This window comes from Zootoca vivipara, chromosome 6 (assembly GCF_965207765.1).
Source record: "Zootoca vivipara chromosome 6, rZooViv2.hap1.1, whole genome shotgun sequence".
In the NCBI taxonomy this organism is placed as follows: Eukaryota; Metazoa; Chordata; class Lepidosauria; order Squamata; family Lacertidae; genus Zootoca; species Zootoca vivipara.
In genome coordinates, this window is record NC_142589.1 from 48,599,907 (window position 1) to 48,617,491 (window position 17,585).

A 17,585-nucleotide genomic window follows, 5' to 3' on the forward strand; every position below is an offset into this window, starting at 1 on the left:
ATATGGACCTTTGTCGGCAAGGTGATGTCTCTGCTTGGGAGAAAAGCAATGACAAACCTAGACAGCATCTTAAAAAGCAGAGACATCACCTTGCCGACAAAGGTCCGAACATTTGTTAGAGAGGGATAATTCAGGAAACCATTCCACCAGCACCCCTCACCCAAAGGGTTATAGGCACCACGCTGTGGGAATGAAGTAGAACTAAGTTGTCTGAAGGATGTTCAATATGCAAAGTTCTTGGCAGCCACACAATGCTCTGGACAAGCTAGCAAGCACTTTGACACTGTGGTGGTCCAGCATGGTACAGTTTGTACCACAAGTTGATAAGTGGCTCAGGAAAGAGGAAAAAAATGCTTCTCTGCATCTAGGCTGCTTTCAGACAGAGCTATTTCCAGGTGGGATTCAATAAAGTACAGTCAAATTCAGGGTGTGCAATTAAAGATGACCTGGCACTCTTGCAAAACCTACCTGCTCCCCCTTACATGCCAAAAGAACAATTTGAGGATGAAAAGGAGAGTGCAAAATAACAATTGCTTGGCATAACATCAGGGGCTCCCTTGCCTGTTTATTGAGCATTAATTATTATTTCTTTCCAGAGTGTTTAGACGACGTTGCATCAAGCAAACGTTGTTCCCCACTTTCCTGCGCACTTTGCCAACAGTCGGCGGGGCTGGGAAGGGGAGTGTGTCTGTTGCGCAAGATTGTCCAATTGCGCACTTTGCATTCGCTGACAATCTGGAAGCACTGGATGTCCTCCAAACTTTGGGTAAACAAATCACGATGGATGCTCAATTAAAAGGTCTTCTGGAAGACATATCACGGTGACAACAGCTTTTTAACACACACACCCCCTCCAGTAAATCCAAATTATATGCGGGGAGAGCCATTTTGATGCCTGGATACTTTTGCACGCATCATCAAGACACCCCCCCCCAAGCCGCTCTCTGCAAGCCTCCCACCGCTTTGGAGGATGGCCGCACCCCTCCCACCTGGGCTGCACACGGCCGTGAGAACCCGCCGGTGCGCAAAGGGAGGCGTGTCCGCGCCCGCCAGCCCACTGATCATCCCGCATCGGTCCGCTGCGCAGGCGAGCGCCCGACCAGCTGGTTTGTTGGCGGGGGGCGGAGCCGCAGGGAGAGCGCCGTGCGCACGGGACGCGGACAGAGGCGGAGCCCGGCCGCTTTGCACGCGGGGCCAGCGGGAAATAAAAAGCGGGTCGGATGGCACTGCGGAGCGCAGCTGCTAACCGATCACCCGAACGTCCTTTTAGCTGCTGTAGAGATCGAGCCCAGGAGAAATGGATTCTCAGGACTGTCCCTGTTGTAGTGGTGAGGAAACCTTCCTTCCTTCCTTCCTCTTTCTATTCATTCCGCTTGTTCATCCTTCTCTCCTTACATCTGGATCCCACCCGCTTTCCCTTCCGATCTGCCTCTCTCCCTCGGTGACTTTCTCCTGCTTCTGCTGCTTGGCAAGGCGCTAGTTCGGACCACGTGGAGCGCTGTTTTGACTTGGATTCTCTGCGTCCCTATCAACGAGGGACGCTCTTTCCTCTTTCTGACTGGAGGGCGAATCAGGCCGGTTGTGTTACAGGCGAGGGGACGAGACGGACCTCAGATGATGTCCGCTGTTGCCAGGATGAGTTTGGGTCAGCCTTGTTGTCCACCACCCTCACACACATGGCTTGGACTACAACTCCTATCAGGCGCCGATGGGGGTTGTAAGTCCAAAGCATCTGGAAGGGCATTAGAGAGAGGGTACCAACGTGGCGGCGGGAGGAGTATGTATTTTCCCTGCCTCCTCCTCCTCCTCTTATTATTTCTTATCTATTGAATTTATATACCGCCCTATACCGGAGGTCTTTTGTTGCTTCCTTTCTGCTATATCTCCACTCTGTGCTACAATAAAATCGTTGTCAAGTGTTTCAAGTTCCTGGAGGAATATTAAAGTCCTATAAAATGCTATATTGCCCCTTTTCGAGGTGTTTATTGGGGGGAAGGAGAAAGTAAATTGCTTCCTAAATTCTTCTAGGCTTCTGAAGGCTTCTTTGCTAAGTGTCAATGTAGATGTGTGCAGGAGAGGCTAAGTTTGTAATTGTAATGGGATTCCCCCCCCTTCCTCTTTTAGGTGGTGCATGCACCTGTGGCAACAACTGTCAGTGCAAAAACTGCAAGTGCAAGTCATGCAGAAAGAGTGAGTATGAACAGTTCCTTCCTTTCCTATGTATTTTGTTCCTGTCATCGTGCTGGGAGCAGCCCTTTTTTTAAGCACTGAAATGGTAAAAACCACAATCGGATGCAGCACATGGAAAAATTACCGTACAGTGGTGCCTCGCAAGACGAATTTAATTCGTTCTGTGAGTCAATTCGTTTTGCGAAAAATTCGTCTTGCGAATGCATTGATTTTTTTTTTGCCCATAGGAACGCATTAATTGAATTTCAATGCATTCCTATGGGAAACCGCAATTCGCTAGATGAATTTTTCACAAAATGAATTCGTCTTGCGAGGCAACCTCCGATCGCAAAACCCATTAGTCTAGCGAAAAATTCATTTAGCAGGACATTCGTCTAGTGAGGTACCACTGTATTTACTTGAATCCAATGGTCAGCTTTTTTGGCCAAATTACATTGCAAAAAATAAGGTGTGCATTAGATTTGATGGCACATTTACATTCACCAGCAAATACTTTTTTTGGTTTCAAGGTTCTGAAAACTGAAGTGTGCATTAGATTTGATGGAGCATTAGACTCGAGTAGATACTTGGGACAAGAGTAGGTAGGATGGGACTGGCCCTAACTTGCATGCTGTATTAGAGTAAATTTTGTGGGCATAACCCTGCATGTCTGACATTCAGCAAGTTGTTACTACCTGTGCATGAAGCACTGGTTGGCTAGTGTAACTGTGACTCCATGTATGGTAGCCATGGGTCAGTTTGCAGGTTTTATTTTTATTTATTGAGCAATAATTATAGTGCTTAATAAGAACTCAAGTGGTTTACATAAAATAGCACGAATCTATTTAAAAGCAGCAATTAAAAACAGAAGATTCAAGGTAAAGTTATCTAACTAAAAATATAGATAATATATTTTTTTTAATGTACATAATAAAAGCTCATGTTATTATTTGTGCTTGTAAGTCCACCTGGACTGAAGGGTTCCAGGGCAGGGTAGAGAAATATCACAGCTGAAAATGGGTGCAAAAGTATCAATAAAACCAGAGTTGAATTTTAGTGACTTGGAGTAGAATTTCCACCAGAAGAAAGAGCCAGATGTAGCAGCTAAGAATATGCAATAGCCCTGGGAGCAAATGTGAAGGATGCTCGCTTCAAAAAGGGCACCTTTAGCTCTTTGCATCCGGCCCTGATCTATTTCCATCGCCATTTCCAGGGCTCCTTAGAATGACCTTCTTTTTCAGTAACAGACTCTCATTACGGCTACAAATCTGAAAATTCTAGCATCCTTTCCCTGCTTGTATTCTAGCATCCTTTCCCATGCAAGAGCATATCTTTTCCATGGAACATAAAGTTACTCCCTTTTGAAATGGCATTGCAAGCTGTTTGGAGTGAAATGGTTTGCTGCTGATACCAATGTGGTAAAAGCATGTGCATAATTGCTGTCCTCCTCGGTCTCTCATATTCTGATCCCAGCAGCATTGTTGTCTGCTGGGTCCACTCCCCAGCTCTGCTAAGAGATCCTCATTGGCTGAAACCACAAAGGTAAATTTTCATTTCCGTTTCTAGGTTGCTGTTCCTGTTGTCCGGTGGGCTGCAGCAAGTGTGCCCAGGGATGTATCTGCAAAGGTCCCCCTTCCACCAAATGCAGCTGCTGCAAGTGAATCTTCTCTGGCTCTCCAAGCACTGATCTGTATATTTGATTGCCAGCAGGAATGTAACCTTATTGTCCATTTATATATTTGCCTGTGCATTTTTGTAGCCTTTAGATGTGAAAATAAGCTATGTGGGAAGTAACACTAGCTATGTGGAAAATAATAAAAGCTGTATGTATATAAGAAACATTTGGAGGATGTTTTGTTGGTAGTGGTTCTTTCCTTCTTAGAGGACAGAGGCAGTGAGCCCTGAAACTCAGACTGTGTACTGTGTACATAATACCTTTAAAGCACATTTCCCTTCCAAAGAACCTTGGGAACTGTAGTTTGTTATGGGTGCTGGCAATCATTCTGTGAAAGTAAATGATTGTTCCCAGGTTTCATTTGCTGTTGGAGGGGTGTGTGTGCTTTAAACATTGGCTGCATGCACGGCTTCTGAGCTCTTCTTTGTGGAGCCTTAATCATGAATCTGTTCCTGGTGAACTCCAAGTTGCTGGTGGTGTGGGGAGGAGGCTGCCCAGAGGAGGCAGGTCTGGGGAAGAATGTTTAGAAGATGCTTCTCTGAACAGCTTTTCATGCTTTCCTGGCAAAGCACAAAGTAGGCTTGTTATGCACAACACAAATCATGCACAACACACATTTCTTCTGTCTCCCATCTAGAGTCCATTACTGTGCAACACATCCATCCCATAAGAGAGGGAAGGAGTTCACTTTAGCATCAGTAAAAAAGGACAGAAGACAGATTTACATAATGTTTATGTATGCTAATGTGGGCGGAAATGTTACAAGTAATTGCTATGATTTAAATCAGGGGTGGCTAACTCCCAAGAGATTGCGATCTACTTTCAGAATTAAAATCTGGCAGTGATCTACCCCTGTTTTTTTAAGGAGTTCAGCTCAAAGTTGTTGAGCTTTTCTTGGGGAGGAGGAAAGCTCCGTTTTTTGGGTTAAGGTGCAGGCTTTTGGAGGGGGGAATGCAAGGGAAGTTGACGTTAAGTCACTCACAAAAACATCGCTATGGATGGAAACAGCCACACAGAGGGAGCTCCATCTTACCTTCCTCAGTTCAAACAACAATGGAGGAGGAAAGGGAGCCAGAGATCGACCGCAATCTACCAAAACATTGCGGGGATCTACCAGTAGATCACAATCGACCTGTTGGACATCCCTGATTTAAATGGAAATGCAACACATATATCTACATAACTGAGAAGAGGTTGCCCAGCTGACCTGTGTGCCTGCTTGGTCTGCTGCCCAAGCTCTAACTGTTGATGCACATCTTGAAAATATGAACCTCTTCTCAGTTCTTTCTCCTTAACCCAAGCTTAAGTCATATCCACACACCATACATTTAACACACTGTAGCTGACCTAGGGTTCAGTGGGGGGGGGGGAGCCATGTGCTTTAAATGCAGAGTGTGAGCTGGCTGCCCTCTTCAAATATGGCAACTCCCATCAGCCCCAAGTGCCATAGCCAATGTTCAGGGCTCGTGGGATTTGTACTTCAACAAGCATCTGGATGGGCACATTCTCCCACTACTGAAGTTTTGCACTGTTGCAGGCTACTGTCCATAATGATTCCATATTGGGGGGGGGGGTTAAACAAGATGCTATGATAAACCCATGACCTCATTCACAGCCATGTCTGTAGTGCTAGTGCTTGCTAGATCTTCTACAACCCCAAAGTTCACCAACCACAGCCAGATGCAAACAGCATTCACTTAGAATTCAAGGTTCCTGAGCCCAGGAATTTGTTCTGAATACTAAAACTGAACTGAACTCTTAGTCCTTCCACACAAAAATCTACTCATCTATGCTCCACCCGCAGCAGCTTTCTTCATTTCAGATATATAATTTAGAGGAGGAATCATTTTGCTATTAAACAACTGGGCATTAGAAATCCTTGCCAATGTACATCTTCTCACAAGGTGAATTGATTAGGTCTTAAAAGACGTTTTTGGGCCAGTGGGTGCAGTTGGAATTTTGATAAACTGCTGTGGGTACCAGTCAGAAAATGGCTGCCACGATGGCATGGCATAGCACAAAATGGCTGCCACATCCAAAAGGAAAGAAACAGAGAGAGGGCCACAAAATGGTGTGGGTGCATAACCCATCAGCCACCCACTCACTGGGGAAAAGGTATCATCACCTACTGCCATACTGAGTCATAGTTTGGTGGGGGTTTTTAAAGGTGCTCTCTGCACCTCCCCAAGTTCAAAACAGACAAGAGGGTGGGTGTGCAATCCTGCCATACAATGTAATGTAGGCATTTGGGTGGATGGGGGTGAATAATGTAGGACACGGGTGTCAAACACAAGGCCCGGGGGCCAAATCCGGCCCGCCAGACCTTGTCATGTGGCCCGCCGAGCGCCCCAGCCAGCGGGACCCAGCAGCGGGACCCAGCAGCGGGACCTTGCTGCTGAAGCGCCGCACCGACAAAGCGCCGACAAACAGCTGGGGCCTGGGGGGGGGGTAGAAAGGCGCTGCGTGGAGCACCCCGAGCCACAGCAGGAGAAGGAGGAGGCAGCTTGCCGGGTCAGTGCCCAGCAGCGCCGCACGGAGAGTCCTGAGCCTCTGCGACGCAGCAGTGCTCTGTAGCACTTTGAATCCTCCTCCTCCTGCCATGGCTCGGCGGCTGGAAACGGCTGCTGCTGCTGCTGAAGCACAGACAAAGCACCCAGCAGCGCCGCGTGGAGGAGGATTCAAAGTGCTACAGAGCACTGCTGCGTCCCAGAGGCTCGGCACCGGCCCGGCAAGCCGCCTCCTCCTCCTCTTGCCTCAGCTCCTCCTCCTCCTGCCGTGGCTCAGCCTCATAAACGTGAGCTCAGCAGCGGCTCAGCCTCATGAACGTGCAACCCTGAGGCTTTACGCACGTCTCCTAAAACAGACACCCGCTGCCTCACGCTGCACAGGAAATGCTTTTTGCCCCTGGGTCCCTTCGCACTCTTTTCTGGCGCTGAATCAAGGCGGCGACCCCCCCCCCTTCCCTTTCTTTCTTCCTCTCTCTCATTCTTATTCTTTCTTTCCCTCTCCTTCCTTCCTTCTTTATCTCTGTCTTCTCTCCATCTTTCTTTTTCTTTCCTTCTTTATTCCCTTCTTTCTTTCCTACTCTTCTTTCTCTCCCCTCTTTCCTTCCTCTCTCCCTCCTGCTCCCTCTTTTCTTCCTTCCTTCCTTCCTTCCTTCCTTCCTTCCTTCCTTCCTTCCTTCCTTCCTTCCTTCCTTCCTTCTGTCCTTCCCATCTTTCTTCCTCTCCCTCATTCTTATTCTTTCTTTCCCTCTCTACTTCCTTCCTTCTTTCTCCCTTTCCGTCTTCTCTCCCTCTTTCTTTTTCTTTCCTTCTTTATTCCCTTCCTTCTTTCCTACTCTTCTTTCTCTCCCCTCTTTCCTTCCTTCCTCTCTCCCTCCCACTCCTTCTTTTCTTCCTCCCTCCCTCCCCTCCCCTCCCTCTCCCTCTCCTCAGAAACATAGGATGCTGCTTTATACTTCTGGCCCTTAAACCCTGGAACCAGGAGAGCAGCTCCAGTGAGTCAACCTCAGCCAGTCCCTTTGGTGAAGGGTGGTGGCTCACTGGCAGAACATCTGTCCTGCATGCAGAAGGACCCCAGCATCTCCAGGTACCAGTAGCTCTGCAAAGCTCCTGCATGAAACCCTAGCGAGCCTCCACCACCCAGTGCAGTTACCAAAAATCATTTTTCAATAAATTGTACAATAATTGTACATTTGAATATCTACTTGCCATTATTCTGACTATGTTTCTGCTTTCAGAGCTAGTTATTACTGACATTATTACAAAAAAACAGTAATAATTGAATGCAGTGACAATAATTTATGATAATAAAGAGTGGACACATAGTCCTACAGATACAACCGGCCCTTTCAGGGTGACCAAACTGCTGATGCGGCCCCTGATGAATTTGAGTTTGACACCCCTGATGTAGGAGATGCTAAGCCACTGCAAACAGGAACTGAGCAGGGAGATCATTGTGCATTATTATTTTTAAAAATATTTTTATTAAAGATTTTATTTTGAGGGGATATTTACTGTGATCTTTTGTGAGCACCATATTAGTTTCTGGCAGGCACACACTGGGAATCCTTGTATTAAGCAGATTCCAACTGAACTACCTAATCCAGCTCTCCTGGCACAGAAGCCAATCCACACAGTTCCACTGTGTGTATGAACACTGAAGCCACACAAGGAACACCAGTTACACAGGTCTTTCTAATCTAGTCATTGCTGGAGGGATGTATAAATGGAGCAATTGTTAGCACCGAATCTGGGAGGTTACCTGTCTAATTTCCATATTCTATCTCATGGTCACATTTCAGTGTCATAGTTTCACATGAATAAAACAATGCACTGAGGGATCGTAGCTACATCAGTAAAGAGGTTGGAGGTAGGAAGGATTCAAGTTGTCTTCAATGGCAGCCTCATGTAGTGTGCACTGCAACAATCCAATCTGGAAGTTACCAGAGCAGGCATAGGCAAACTCGGCCCTCCAGATGTATTGGGACTACAATTCCCATCATCCCTGACCACTGGTCCTGTTAGCTAGGGATCATGAGAGTTGTAGTCCCCAAAAATATGGAGGGCTGAGTTTGCCTATGCCTGTAACCAGAGCATGGAGTAAAGTGGCCTGATCCACTCTCCAAAAGGGGTTTCTGCTGGCAAATCAGAGAAAAGGCACTCCTAGCCATCAAGGCCACCTGCGTCTCCAAGAACACCCCCAAAATGCCTCTCCACCTCCTGGACTGAGAACTCTGTTTTGTTTGTTTTTTCAGAATTCAGTGTTCAATGAATGCCCCATGTTTGTATGTCCTGCAGCATTGATTCTGAATGTCCCTCTATACACCCTCCTTGCAGTTCAGTTCCTCTCCTTACTCCATGTCTCTCTTTCCTGCTTACCAAAAGATAACCTGTACAGAATCTAAACTGGGTGGCTGGTTTCTTGCCATTGGTGAGTCAGCAACATCACTTTGAGAGGAAGGGGTTTGGTTCCCTAGTCACAGCCATCACCAAAAACATTTGGAAATTAATGAACTACTTCCAGGAACACCATGTCTTTTCTGGAGCAGTGGGGACATAAATTCAGCTGCCAGTTGTGCAATCAAATACACACACAGTACAAACCTTGCCAGCATCCGAGCAAAATAAAAGCATTTGTGAGTAAACATTCACAAAATGAATGAACAGTACTGGCAGAGTTCTCATTTGATGGGGTCTGAGAGCAAGCACCTTGGAAAAAAACAAGTGCCAACATTTGCTGGAATGTTTGTGTCAATATTTAAGGTCGCATTTCTCTGCCAGAAAGTGTTGCTACAACTGGGGCAAAAATACAGCTAGAAAAGGATATTGCAGAGATAGACAAGGCTAAGAAAAAGGCAACCAACACGATCAAGGGACTGGAGAAACTCCCCTCTGGGGGAAAAAAAGATTGCCTCATTTGGGACTTTTGAATTTAGCAAGAGAAAGAAAGGTACCTGATAAGAGTAAATAAGATTATGGAGAAAGCAGACCCCCGCATTGCAAAAATGCATTTAAAAAGAAGCAACAAATAAAAGGCAAGCTGAGAACCTAAAACTAAGGATTAAAAATAGTTCTGACTACAAATGGTATCTAAAATGCCTGGGAGAAATGGGGAAGTGTTAACCCAGGGGTCTCCAAACTAAGGCCTGGGGGCCGGATGCGGCCCAATCACCTTCTAAATCTGGCCCCCGGAAGGTCCGGGAATCACCATGTTTTTACATGAGTAGAATGTGTCCTATTATTTAAAAGCATCTCTGGGATATTTGTGGGGCCTGTCTGGTGTTTTTACATGAGTAGAATGTGTCCTTTTATTTAAAATGCGTCTCTGGGTTATTTGTGGGGCATAGGAATTAGTTCATTCCCCCCCCCCAAAAAAATATAGCCCGGCCCCCCCACAAGGTCTGAGGGATAGTGGACCGGCCCCCTGCTGAAAAAGTTTGCTGACCCCTGTGTTAACCAGCTGATGCCAGATGTGTCTCCTTAGGGACAACATCCCAAAATCAGGGATCACCACAGAAAAGTAATGAAAAGGGGTGGGTATTTGGAGATTCACCCTCGCAAATGTTACACAATGTACCGTAGTGGAGACTGGTGATCATTGTGGGTGGTAGGGCAGAAGGCAGGGAAGCCAATGGCGGTTGGAGATGCTGTGTACACAACCAGACATTTGTACTTTGCTTCCCCCAGTGGATCTTGGGAACTGTAGCTTGTAAGGAGGGGGGGGGATATGTGTTTGTATGGTGTGTACACAACCATGGTGCGTACACAACCATTGACAAGCAGAGCTAACCAGTTCTAGCTTTCTCCTCATCTTCCTCCTTGCTACGTTTCACTCAGACACAACTGAGGCTAAGAAGGAGGAAGCAGAGAGACAAGAGGACCACCCCTTGGCCTGGTTGTAAGATGGCAGGCAGGTGGGCTTGAGGCTGCAGGGGCAGATCAGTTTCCACTTCAGCCTTCTTCAGATGTTTTGCCCTCCAGATGTTTTGGACTGCAACCCCCACCAGGCCCAACCAGCCATTGCTGGTGGAACAATGTAGTCTGGAGGGCACCAGGTAGAGGAAGACTCTTCTAAAGGTTCCACAACTTCAAGATGGGGAATAACCCCCCTCCGCCCCACACATACACAAACAAACAAACAGACAGACAGACAATTTCATTCCTCAGGCTGGAGCAACTCCTTTCAAGCAGCTTGACTGTATCCTCTTGGTTCTATCATGGCAATGGTGCTCTCTCTCCCAAGACATGGGACAAATTGACAACACCAGTGTTGAAAGTGTGACTTGCAATAGTGTATCATCATTATGACATAATGATAATTCTCTCTCTCTCTCTCTCTCTCTCTCTCTCTCTCTCTCTCTCTCTCTCTCTCTCCACTCATCAGAAACCGCTTGTGATGCAACATGACCCCTTCAGGGCAGATAGGACAGTTTAACTTCATTGTCTGCTCCCTCCTCCCACATTCCACCTTAAGATGATGACTAAATGCAGACTCTCGGCATCACTATGAGTGAGTGTGCTTTTTTTCAGCCCTGCTGCATTTAACATCTAGCCTCATGAATTGTTCTAGAGAATACAGAAGCTTGCTCACTGTTACTGTTTTGTGCTACTTTGCAGGCCCAGCTCTAGGTGGAGTCCCGGTGGCGTGGGGCGCCAGGGCGCCGGACTTGCGGGGGGGCGCTGCATGGCAAAGCTGCATGGAAGCCATGCTGCGTGCTGCGAGGGCGGGGGCGCTAGAGTGATGATCTCCGTGCCTCAGCGCCCGACCTGCTTGAGGCGGCCCTGGTACTTTGGTTGGTGTCATAAGCCCTACGATCCCTGTTCGGCCGTGAAGCTCACTGGGTGACCCTAAGCCAGTCACCATCTCTAAGGCTAACCTTACCTACCCCACTAGCTTCCACAGTTGTTGTGAGAATAACACTGGGAGATGGCAGTGAACAATAACATCATTAAAGTATAAAATAATAAAATACAGAACAAATGGCTCACACTGAATCAAATTGTCCAAGAATGGCAAAAAAAGAAATATTTTCATCAGGAGATGGAATGTCAAAACTGTCTGATTTAAATGCAGTTCATTAATAATAAAAAAGGGAAGAAAGAAAAATTAATAAAAATGTGGATTTTGGAAATCACTTTTGCTATGTAAGTTTTTGCTTGATCCCATCAGCATGAACCTTTGCAACACAATCATATTTCTCAGGAACTGCCCCCCTCACTTTTACTCCTCTTTCCCTTTGGTCACACAATGGCTGACTCACCCTTGAGTCAGCATTAAACATGTTCCCAGAAAAAACTGCTGCACTGCACCCAGAAAGAGTTTGCACATGGCACTAGATATGTTTGTATTGCCATGTGTTGGGGCCGAGGGCAATGCGTTTGCACACAGCACAGGAGACTGTGCAAGAGGAGCAGTGACTGCTTTGAATGGGGTGCAGAGGAAGATGCAAATAAAAGGCATACCGTGTGTACAGGACTCAGTGTGCTTTGATCAAAAAGTTCAGTGACAGAAGTCTGCTTCTCCTCCAAAATAGAAACCTCAGTCATTTCCAGTTCTTGTTCTCTGTGTGGGTGGGTATGCATACACAGTGCTCTAACATTATTACTAGATTCACCCCACACAACAGCAAGCAACCCTAAAGATATCAGATTTATTACTGCGACCTGTAGCGCTGTCAAAGCAGGAGTTTGGGGCAGTAGTCCACCCCCCCTTCAGAAGAACGAGTCCCCAAATGCAGCAGGGCTGTATTTGGAAGCAAATGAAATAATGCACAGTACCTTTTAGAAAGTTGTGCCCCGAGGCCATTATGCCTTCCAAAGTCAGAAACTGCTGTTGTAGGGCAGGAGAAAGCCTAATGTTAAATGCTCCTGTAAAAAAACAAAAAAAACCTGCATTTTACAACACAGATGTATAAGAACATAAGTTCAGATCAGTGGCATATCTAATTCACCATCCTGATCTCACAGTGGCCAATTATATGCCTCTCTGGGAAGCCCGCAAACAGGACCTCCAACAGTGGAGGGAGAACACAGCCACTGTGTCACTAGCAGCCACACACAGCCTTACCCTCCATGAATTTGGCCAACCCTTCTTCAAAGCTAAATGGGTGGGTGTCACTACATCTTGCTGGAGGCAAACTGCCCGTTTTTGAAACTTTTAAAGCTCTACAATGTCCTTCTAGAATCATAGACCTGTAGCGTTGGAAGGAACACCAAAGGTCATCTAGTCCAACCCTGTATAATGCAGGAATCTCAACCTTTTTGAGGTCAGATGTTAGTCTTAAAGGTGGCAGAGGACTCTGGTTTTGGCGTAACAGAGACACCAACCTGGAACTGTAATCCCCTGGCGTCATTATGCCTGTTTTACAAATGGACAACTGAGGCTAAAGATTCCTTCCTCGACAAGGTTCATGGATGAACAGCTTAAGAAAATGAAAAGTGGGATTCAAACGACCTTTTCTCTTTGCTCCCCAGAATGTGTAGCTAAATAATGAGGTGGAAACTACTCTTTACGGTGTTCTGAAGCCATTACCTGTCATTACTTCAGCTGTCGCAGCACTGAGTCCCACAATTGTAAACAGCTTTGATGGTGTTTCCTGCTTGGCAGGGGGTAGGACTGGATGGCCCTTGTGGTCTCCTCCAACTCCTCCAACTTCTAGGTCTCAGGATCCAGCCCTCCTGAGTTCAGATTAATCCCCTGCACAGGGTTACGAAGAAATAGAGCTTACTCCCCCCCCCATCACTTTTTTCATTTTGCGCGGCGTCTTTTAATAGTGAAAGCATCAGAACTGGGACCGTTTTCTCACTTGCACTTATCTGGGCGCCTTTTTGCGTTGATGATGACCACGATCTCTTTTTAATGCTTTAAATAACGAAATCCATTTCAGATACACACAAGTAAACATGGGCTTCGCACGCCTGAGGCGCTCCAGCGGGGGGAGAAAATGACCCGTCACTGAATTTCCCTCTCACAGCTAGTTTCCCCCTCCTTGCAAAATCTTCCATGCCACGCCCCCGCCTGAAAGCGATCGATATTTGCACGCGGAGCCGACGGCTCGATCGTGCAATGCTTCAGGGAAAGAGAGAGTAATTTTTGCACGCAGCTCCATAAGCGGAGGGGAGGAGAGGCTGGATCATTGGCAAGGGCGCCGATTGCGAAAGGTGCGCACGGTGGCCGCTTTCCTTTGCACGCGGCGCTGCGTGGGTTTCGCTTTTGCACCCCTCGCCGCCTCTGCCCGCTGCCCAGAGCCGGCCCGTGCGCAGGAAAGGGGCGGACGCTTTGCACTCGTCGCGCCTGCCTTCCGGCTGCTTATAAATATGCCGGCAGAGGCTGCCCTCAGGCCACACATCTCCTCTTGCCTCGATTAATCCTCCGACCTGCGATCACTGCTGCAACTGCGATGGATCCTCAGGACTGCGCCTGCGCCACTGGTGAGTCTTCATTCCACTTGCTCGACTGCTTTAGAAAGAGCCAGGGATCGGTGGCTCAAAGGGCGCGCTCTGCACCCAGACGGTCCCAGGTTCCACCCGTGGTTTCAGACTTTTGTCTGAACCCCTGCAGAGCTGCTGCTGGGCCTGGTAGGCGAGTTAGAGCAGGTTCCCCCCCCCAGCCTTCTGTCTTCCAGGTGTGTTGGGACAACAACACCCACAATCCCCGACGGATGGGCTGGCCGGGATTGATGGGAGTCAGTCCCAACAGCATCTGGAGGGTACGGGGTGGCAGAAGGCTGAAGCAGAAGGACAAGCTGCCCGGCTAGGGAAAATGGGCATTTGTGGGGGCAGTTCTGCAGAATGAGCACAAAGGATCCCAAATGCTGCAGTGCCCCGGGCTTAGCACACATTGCCATCTAAAGAGAGCAGTGGGCGGGTGGGGGGCGGAGTCTGCAATAAGGGTTACTTCCTAGACTCTTCTATAGCTTGTATGGAAGGGACGACCACAAGGGATGTTTTTAAAGGGTGCGATCCTCAAGCAGCTTTACTACACAAATATTTATTTCTAAGTAATTAGGCCTAGGATTGTGGTGTAGCACCCATTTTTATTGGGAGTCCTGCTTTCAACAGCCCTTTTAAGATACAGTAATCAGTTTTAGCCACCAACATCCACAGGCCTACAATTGTCATGCTTACTGATGCCAGATGTGATTATGTATTTGAGCAGACGCGTCCTTCCTCTGTTCAGCCTCCTTACAGCATCCTCAAAATCATATTGAGCAAAAATGTGATTTCCTTGCTCTTCAGATGCCTGCTTTGGCAGTGCTGTTATCCTCAAAAGTATTCTGATGCCCCAAAGCTAGTCACTTCTGCACATGAATGTTACTACGTACTACGAACAAAAAAGTACAGTATTGCAGCACTCTGTGGGAATCTGTGACCCTGGAGATTCTTGCTTACTGTTGTCCCAATTGGGTAAATAGTGGGGTGCTTAGTAACTTACTTGTTTAAGAACCTGTGATCTCTGTTCAGATTCTCAAAACATCAGTCTTTCTACACTTTAGAACCGACTCTAGTGCTTGATCCAAGCTAGTGGTACCTTAGGTTTATTCCCTGTCACAAAGCAGTCCCACTTAAGAAAGATGCCCACAGTATAAACTCTGGGAACTTATCCTTTTTGGCTTCTGGGTCTGGAACCCTCCCAAAGCATTCTCATTAAACTTAGAAGCGTTACCTCCAATTTACTTCTGAATTTTATTCTTCCTTCCTATAGCCATAGATGGCAATTTGGCAAACTTGTATTGCTTCTATTTTTATTAACAAGAAGGAGTGATCTGTATGCAGCCCTATAGCCATTGGTTAAAGTGGCTTCAGTGCCACTTTCTGTTATATTTCTGTTGAAAGGGACAAAGGGTGGAGTTTTATTTTAATTTAACTCAGTGGCATGTACTATATTTCTCCCCTTTCCAGGTGGCTCTTGTTCCTGTGCCGGCTCCTGCAAATGCAAAAATTGCAAATGCACTTCATGCAAAAAAAGTGAGTATCTCTTTGTGAACGCAATAAAAGTTCCATGCATCAGAAGGAGCTGGTTAAAACCTAGAAGGTAAATTCACACTATGTTTAAAGCATATGGCTTCTCCCTCCTCCCCAAGAGTCTTGGGAATGGTAGTTAGTTAAGGGTGCTGGGAACCATAGTGCTGAAGGGAAATCTTCAGTTTCCAGGATACTGGGGAGCAGCCATGTGCTTTAAATTAATGGTGTTGGCGGCTGATCTCACACAGGAACTTGCAATGCAGTCCTAGGCATGTGTACTTGAGAGTGATTCTCATTGAACTATTTGGGACTTGATTCTGACAAAATATGCATAGGATTGGACTTAATGTTCTCCCTTATAAGCCTCCTTTCCAAGGCTTGTCCTTTCACAAGGTTAAGATCTTTCTATTCTTGAACAAATTCATTAGAAGTTAACATCTCTTGGTATTCATTTTGAATTTAGGGAAACCTCCATAACTTGAACTTCTGTATTTCTCTCACCCATACCCAGTGCAAATCATGCCAGGCTTATTAAATGCCCAGCATCAGGGGGGGGGGATAGAGAAAGTTCCCCTTGTTGGCTAACATTCAAAATGTGGGGTGAAAACTACTTGACACAAGGAGGCATGAAAGCTTTTGTAAACTGGAAGAATTGGTTTTCCCCTCAATTTTTTTTGAGGCTGTTGATCTGCCAAAAGTGAGTTCATATTTTGGGCTAGTTACGTTTGCATCTGTATTTGCTGTGTAGTCATTGTACCCCTTATACGAGCTGATAGCACCATAACCACTTTTCCTTCTTCCTTATTGTGCTTGAGACATTTCACTATCCCTCTTAATTTGTTATAATGCCAGCCAATTAAATTATTAAAGGTCATTAATCTCTTTGGCATGCTAAACATCCAATGTCATTTTTTGCTCATCTCTTTCAGGCTGCTGCTCCTGTTGCCCAGCTGGATGCAACAAATGTGCCAAGAGTTGTGTCTGCAAAGAGCCACTGTCGGATAAATGCAGCTGCTGCACCTAAAAATGCAGTTTGAAAAAAGGAGACAACTTTCCTATTTTGTAATTGCTCTTTCATACAGATAAAAGGAAGAAAAATGTTTTCAGAAAAATAAAAGTATTTTAAACTTGACAACTTTGATCTGTGTTGGGTGGGTGGGGTCTGTAGAGCCTTTTTAAAGGCTAATGGGAGCCTGTAATGCAAGTCTGCAGACTTTCCAATCGTTTGAAACCAGATGACAAACATGAAAATGACTGAAACGAACCTTTTGTAGTAAACCACCACAAACATGCTCCAAATTGGGTGCATTTTATCCATGGTACCCCCAAATCCCTATATCTGATCAAGCTAGTATTATGGAGCTTTTCCCAACTGTAATGGGAGATGCCAACAAAGCAGGAACAGAAGACTCCAGAAGGTCCAAAGAAGTTTTATATATATAAAAGCATAGCAAATATGCCTTTCTCCCATTTACTCAATAGTTTTTCCTGGTGAAATACTACTTTCTTTTGAAACTAGCTAGGTCTGCCGGACCACTGTCTGCTTTTTGGGCCTTTGGGCTACTTCAAGTCTGGCACAGTTGCAATATGCCCATCAAGCAGGTGAAATTCCCAACACTAGGAATAAATAGCTTGGAGGATCCCATCATAAGAAAATCTGCTCTTGCAGGGCAGAGCATGCATGTATGTGTATATCCCCCCCCCCGCCACCCATGTGTTCCCTAAACACCTAGCAGGATAATGCTATTTAGCCACCCTCTCTCACTGGAACAGTAAAGGTGCTCCTCCCTCATCGTGGTTGAGACATTTCATTATCCAAGTAGGAGAAACATGGACAAGTTTGCCCTTTGGGAAAGAAGTTCCTTGCTGGATACAGCATTTGTATAAAGGCCTCTGCTTGCTTGCTTGCTTGCTTTTAGTATCTTAGCAGACCCCTATCAACAGAGCGCTGCTTAGTTCGGTGCTAGTTTCCAGAACACAAAAGTTAAGTAAGCTGAGTAAGCAGCTGAACAGAGGAACATAGTAGGCTGTCTTATGCCACAGCTGCTGGAACAGGATTTGGCCTTAGATGTCTTCTGGTCTACCTATACCGATTGGTAGCTCTGAAGGGAATAGGTGCCTTCTAGCTACGGTACTCTCAGCATCCTTAGCAACGACAGTTTTCAGAAGTCTCTGGGGGAAGGAAAGACTGTAAAGTGTGTGTTGGAAGTTTGGGTGCAACTCAGCTTGCTGAGAAAGGTTTGCTTGGAGCTTAGACAGTAAGGGGCCACCAG

The 17,585-nt window shown here is 46.4% G+C and overlaps 2 protein-coding genes and 2 long non-coding RNA genes across 6 annotated transcripts; 3 read left to right on the plus strand and 1 right to left on the minus strand.

The window, feature by feature from the left end:
* Nucleotides 1-1,248: 1,248 nt before the first annotated feature.
* Nucleotides 1,249-4,008, plus strand: LOC118086006 (metallothionein-1). Of its 3 annotated transcripts, none has more exons than XM_088672065.1 (3): nt 1,249-1,645; nt 2,125-2,190; nt 3,736-4,008. In XM_088672065.1, exons 1-3 carry the CDS (start codon nt 1,615-1,617, stop codon nt 3,828-3,830), a joined length of 192 nt encoding a protein of 63 aa, XP_088528191.1. In that variant the 5' UTR covers nt 1,249-1,614; the 3' UTR covers nt 3,831-4,008. The 3 variants fall into 3 exon arrangements, with proteins under 3 accessions (XP_088528191.1, XP_034973100.1, XP_088528190.1); XM_035117209.3 differs by having other exon boundaries at nt 1,249-1,328; XM_088672064.1 differs by having other exon boundaries at nt 1,563-1,777.
* A 260-nt stretch (nt 4,009-4,268) lies between these two features.
* LOC148685332 (uncharacterized) lies at nt 4,269-13,014 on the minus strand. Its single transcript, XR_015950549.1, has 3 exons — nt 12,881-13,014; nt 12,127-12,216; nt 4,269-4,404 (listed from the first exon to the last, which is right to left on the minus strand). It is a non-coding gene; the product is annotated as an uncharacterized LOC148685332 (long non-coding RNA).
* LOC118086007 (uncharacterized) lies at nt 10,731-11,480 on the plus strand. The gene is made up of 2 exons (XR_004692711.3): nt 10,731-10,858; nt 10,966-11,480. It is a non-coding gene; the product is annotated as an uncharacterized LOC118086007 (long non-coding RNA).
* A 691-nt stretch (nt 13,015-13,705) lies between the features above and the next one.
* On the plus strand, nt 13,706-16,444 carry LOC118086005 (metallothionein). Its single transcript, XM_035117208.3, has 3 exons — nt 13,706-13,779; nt 15,250-15,315; nt 16,242-16,444. Exons 1-3 carry the CDS (start codon nt 13,749-13,751, stop codon nt 16,334-16,336), a joined length of 192 nt encoding a protein of 63 aa, XP_034973099.1. The 5' UTR covers nt 13,706-13,748; the 3' UTR covers nt 16,337-16,444.
* The last annotated feature ends 1,141 nt before the right edge of the window (nt 16,445-17,585 follow it).